At 51.0% G+C, this 5584-nt stretch overlaps 1 protein-coding gene across 1 annotated transcript; it reads left to right on the forward strand.

Annotated features, from left to right (window-relative positions):
• CBY3 (chibby family member 3) lies at positions 754-2913 on the forward strand. The gene is given in 4 exon segments (XM_021085148.1): positions 754-803; positions 1530-1601; positions 1797-2013; positions 2015-2913. Coding segments are annotated over 4 exon segments (939 nt in total). The 3' UTR covers positions 2615-2913.

A 5584-nucleotide genomic window follows, 5' to 3' on the forward strand; every position in this document is an offset into this window, starting at 1 on the left:
CCACAGCTCACAGCAACACAGGATCCTTAACCCACTGAGCGAGGCCAGGGATCGAACCAGAATCCACGGCCACATTCTTGGTTAGGTTTTGCTTTTTTCCATGCCCTGTCCTCCTTCCCTTCTTCTCCCCAGAACACATCCAAGTAAATCCTTCAAAAATCCTCATCTTAGGGAGTTCCCATTGTGGTACAGTGGAATCAATCCGACTACTATCCATGAGGATGCGGGTTTGATCTCTGGCCTTGCTCAGTGGGTCGGCAATCAGAGTTGCCCAGAACTGTGGTGTAGGTCACAGACGGGGCTTGGATCCCCTGTTGCTGTGGCTGTGGCGTTGGCCAGCAGCTGCAGCTCTGATCGACCCCTAGCCTGGGCACTTCCGTAAGCCACAGGTGTGGCCCTAAAAAGCAAAAAATAAAATAAAATAAAATAAAATAAATTCTCATCCTAGGCTCCGCTTCTAGGAAATCTGACCCATGACAGCCTTGGTTAGCTTCAAGGGACTGTATTGTTCACTCCCCTAGAATAAATTCCTATCTCAGATTCTGATTCTGACCTTCTCCTTCCAAGAATGATAGCTCGATGAGGGAATCTCTTCATCACCTCCCCCAAACAGTGCCTGGTACACGGTAGGCATTCAGTAAGTGTGCTGAATGCATAAAGAGGGGGGCCTAGGGGTCTATTTTATAGCTTAGCTGATCTGGCCCAGAAGCATTGTGAGTCACAGCTGGTAGACAGCAACTGAGTGGTTCAGAGATGGAGCCAAGCCTGGGACAGCAGCTCAGCATCTCCAACACATCCTCCAGGTGAGACACCACATGCAAGGATTATTGGGGAAGGGTCCTCTGGAAAGATGCAACCTCAAGGGTGGTCTTTCAGAGATGTGCCCCTGAGCCAGATCTAGGGGATAGTCCTGCCCAGCTAAGTGTGAGGAATAAGCGTGTGTTGAATTGATGAAGGCGTGACAGAGGGTTCTCTTCCTTTTTTGCTCTCGGTGAGAAGAGGAATTTAAAAGAAAACATAGTCTTCTTTCACACACAACAGAATCAGTACAGGAGAGAGGGAGAATGGGACATATCTGTTATCTGGACTTTGGATTTCTTGAGCATGTAGTCTGCTTGGGACAAAAGTCATGTCTGGTCTGCACAACCCCTGTTAGTTCAAGCTCTAAGCATAGGACGTAGCCCATGACATATGCCCCCAGGATGGCCGCACGGGACTCTGATCTGCTTACACACATCTGGCTTTCCAAGCTGCATCTGGAGGGCAGGCACAGGCTTACTGGGACCCTCTGCCCAGATCAGGGCCAGGCGCAGAGCACGTGCCAGTGCAAGGTTGTAAAATGACTGAATAACTGAGGGCAGTAATGCTGTTGGATATGCTAGATGTCCCACCAGACACTTTTCAGAATATAGATCTAGTCCTGGCTGTGCAAAATCTTTCAGTAGCACCCTCTACGCCACAGAAGGAAGTCTAAACTTTTAAGCCTCCAGTAGGGCACCTTCACATAGTGTCCTGGTGTCCCTTTCCAGCTTCCTCTTCTGCTATTCCCAGCTGAATACCCTGCACCAACTGGACCTCAAGCTCTTCCTCACATGCGCAAGGTGCTAGCCATGTCTACCTCTTTGATCTGCCTAGGGACTCTGCCTGTCAAATTCCCGCACCTCTTTTAAGTACGTATTTGTTTCTGCTATCATTCCCCCCTTCCTGGCCCATAACCCCTTTCAGCAGCCACCAACCACTCAGACTCCAGAACTCTGGTCCTACATCTGCCTATCTATCCTCAAGGCCTGACACAGAGTGTTTTTTGGGGAAGGTAGTTTCAGGGATGGACTCCTCAGTGGCCAGCAGTTGGTTACTCCCACCCTAAGGGCCTCCGGGTTTGAGGGGCAGCCTGTTGGAGCAGGCTGCTCACCCGGACTCTTGCTCCCTAGCAGTGGCCCTGGTTCGCCTTCATCATTCTGGACATCGGGGCTCCAGAGGCAAGGGCGCAGCCCGGATCGTCCGCGTCCTCAGCGGCTCCGCTCCAGGCATCCGCGCGCCCGACGAGGACCATTCTGCACTCGCCCTGGAGGTCTTCGGGTGCTCGGCTTCGGGCCACACCAGCCGCCTGTGGGCGCAGTTGCGGCAGTTCTGGGCGGACCACTTCTCACGGCGCTTCTCGCCGCGGCGCCCGCCGCTGCGCCGCATCTCCTCCATGTCCACCTTCTACTTGATGGACCACCAGACGCGCCAGGCCGAGCTGGGCCTAAGCTACGGCGCGCCGCGCACGCGCCTCAACGACGAGGCCTTCGTGTTCCGCCGCGGTCGGTGGACGATCGAGGGCCAGCCGATACGATCGCGGCCGCCGCCGCCCTCGCAGATCATCTCTGGCTGGAAGGTGCAGCGGGTCAAGAACCAGGTGCTGCTGGAGGAGAACAACTACCTCAAATTGCAGCAGGAACTGCTCATGGACATGCTAACCGAAACCACCGCGCGCATGCACCTGCTGGAGAAGCAGCTGGATAACGAGACCAGCCCGGCGACTGGGGCGCGCGCCTGGCAAAGGAAGATGCGCAAGCGTGAAGGTTCAGGCGGCGTGCTCATGATCGAGCCGCGCGCTCCGGGGTCGCGGTGACGCAATAAAGCCCATGGGGCGCATGGGCGTCTTGCTCCTTGCCGCAGGCCTGGGCGCGTACAGGGTGCAGGCCCGGCCTGGATTGGGCTCGCAGCGGGCGTGGCGCGAGTTGCCTGCCTGCAGAAACCATCGCTCATGAACTGGTGTGGACGGGTGGCTCAACCAGCAGCCTGTCTCAGGAGAGTTCGATAAGGCCCTGGAGGAAGATCAGTTTGCGGTCCCCTGGGAACGCGGAGTGGAAGCCAGGCTTTCAGCAGGCAGAGCTTGGGGGTGGGTGGGGGGGATGGCAGGTGATGAAAGGCAGTGGAAGCAGTATTTTTCTTTACCCAAGGGACGGCGGACGGAGGGGCGGAGGGAAAGAGGCGGCAAAATCCGGGTGTCAAGGAAACCCTGGCTCCAGGGATGGAGGGTGCTGTTGGACGGGCGGGGTCGGGGACCTTGCACTTGGCCCTTCCGTCCTTGCGGCGGGAGGGGTTTAAGCCGGAGTCCAGAATAGAAGTGTGTTTTACAACCTGGAAGCTGTTTCCCCCAGCCAACCCCCGAAAGCTTTCTCGAGACTTTGGGCTCTGCCTCCCCCTCCTGGCCATGCGGTTTTTGGCGAGTGGCTTTTTGGTTTCATGCTTCTTTTTTCTCTCTAGAATTATGGGTTTGTCCTACCCAGGTACAAACAAGCACTTTCCAAGTCTAATCAATCCTCTGCATAGATAGGATTTGCTCAGCCCATTTATTTTACAATCTTGAACCAGTTCCCAACATTTAAGAATGTGGAGATTTCACATTAAAAATCCAGATTTCTGAGAGTTCCTATTGTGGCTCAGCAGGTTAAGAACCCAACTTAACCCCATTGATCCCTGGCCTTGCTCATTGGGGTAAGGATCCATGAGGCGTTACCTGGAGCTGCAGCGTAAGTGGCAGACATCTCTTGGATCTTGGCTGTCTGTGGCTTAGGCCAGCAGCTCCAGCTCCCATTCCACACCTAGCCTGGGAGCTTCCATATGCCATCCTGTATGTTTTTTAGGGTGCAGTCCTAAAAAGAAAAAAAAAAAATCCAGATATCCTGAAAAACCCAGAACTCTTAGCCTTCCTGGACCATCCTTCTGCCCAGCAACAGGTGTCTGAATTGTGGCTGACAGTTGTCAGCTTCACTCCTTTCCTTCTATAGGTTTGATTTAGATCTCCTGGATCTTTTGTATTATTAATAATTCTGTACTGGAGTTCCCGTCGTGGCACAGCAGAAACGAATCCAACTAGGAACATGAGGTTGTGGGTTCAATCCCTGGCCTCTCTCAGTGGGTTAAGGATCTGGCGTTGTGGTGAGCTGTGGTAGGTTGAAGATGCGGCTTGGATCCTTGGCTTGCTGTGGCTGTGGCTGTGGCGTAGCCTGGCAGCTGTAGCTCCAATTTAACCCCTAGCCTGGGAACCATGGGTGCAACCCTAAAATAAGCAATAAATAAATAAATAAATAAAAATCTGTACTTATGTTAACGTGGATTAAAATATTTAAATAGTTGTAATGGTGAAATAAAATTTCCTTTTAGAATAACTGAGAAAATAAAAAATATACCCTGGGGGAAAAAACATAAAAGAAGGCACTGATGGAGAAATTACAGTCAGTTAAAAGAAGGGAGTTCCTGTTGTGGCTCAGTGGTTAACAAACCTGACTAGCATCGATGACAGCGAGAGTTTGATTCCTGGCCTTGCTCAATGGGTTAAGGATCCAGCGTTGCCCTGAGCTGTGGTGTTGGTCACAGATTCAGCTCCGATTCAGCATTGCTGTGGCTGTGGTGTAGGCCGGCAGCTGTAGCTTGATTCAACCCCTAGCCTGATAACCTCCTTATGCCTTGGGTGTGGCCCAAAAAAGACAAAAAAAAAAAAAAAAAAAAAAAAAGAAGAAGAAGCAGCAGCAGCAAGATGCAAACCACTACATATTGTATGATTTTGTTTATATAAAATATCCAGAGTAGGGGAATCCACAGAGACAGAAAGCAGATTGCTGGTTACCAGGAACTGGGGGGAGTAGTGAGGAGGAAGTGACTACTTAACAGGACCAGGGTTTCCTCTTGGGTTCAAATGTTTTGAAGCTGTAGTGGTAATAATTGCTCAACATTGTGAATATTCTAGAAGCCACTGAATTGTACACTTTAAGATAGTTTGGGGGTTTTTTTTGGCCACATCTACAGCATACGGAAGTTCCCTAAGCCAGGGATTCAATCAGAGCTGCAGCTGTGACCTGTGCCACAGCTGTGGCACCTCAGATCCTTAACCTGCTGCACCACAGCAGGAGCTCCAAGATAGTTTTGTTGTGTAAGTTTTACCACAATAAAAAAAATTTTTAGGAGTTCCCGTCATGGCGCAGCAGTTAACAAACCTGATTAGCATTCATGAGGACACAGGTTCGATCCCTGGCCTCACTCAGTGGGTTAGGGAGCCGGCATTGCCGTGAGATGTGGTGTAAGTTGTAGACCCAACGCCGATCCCATGTTGCTGTGGCTGTGGTGTAGGCTGGCGGCTACAGCTCCAATTAAACCCCTAGCCTGGGAACCTCCATATGTCCTGGGTATGGGCCTAAAAAGACAAAAAAAAAAAAAAAAAAAAAAAAATTTTTTAAAGGAGGAAATTGCTTTACATTGAAACATGTAAAAACTATGTAGTATGGGGAAATAGCAGAACCCATAGAGGTGATCAAAATTGCCTAAAGTTTAGGAAATATTGCTTTGGCCAGAGCACTTCAAACAAATAGTTTTAGAATAGAGAAAAGGGAGTTCCTGTTGTGACTCAGTGGTTAATGAATCCGATTAGGAACCATGAGGTTTCGGGTTCCATCCCTGGCCTCACTCAGTAGGTTAAGGATCTAGTGTTGCCCTGAGCCGTGGTGTAGGTGGCAGACAGATCCTGTGTTGCTGTGGCTGTGGCATAGGCCTGTGGCTACAGCTCCCATTAGACCCCTAGCCTGGGAACCTCCATATGCTG

This window comes from Sus scrofa, chromosome 2, assembly GCF_000003025.6.
Source record: "Sus scrofa isolate TJ Tabasco breed Duroc chromosome 2, Sscrofa11.1, whole genome shotgun sequence".
NCBI lineage: Eukaryota > Metazoa > Chordata > Mammalia > Artiodactyla > Suidae > Sus > Sus scrofa.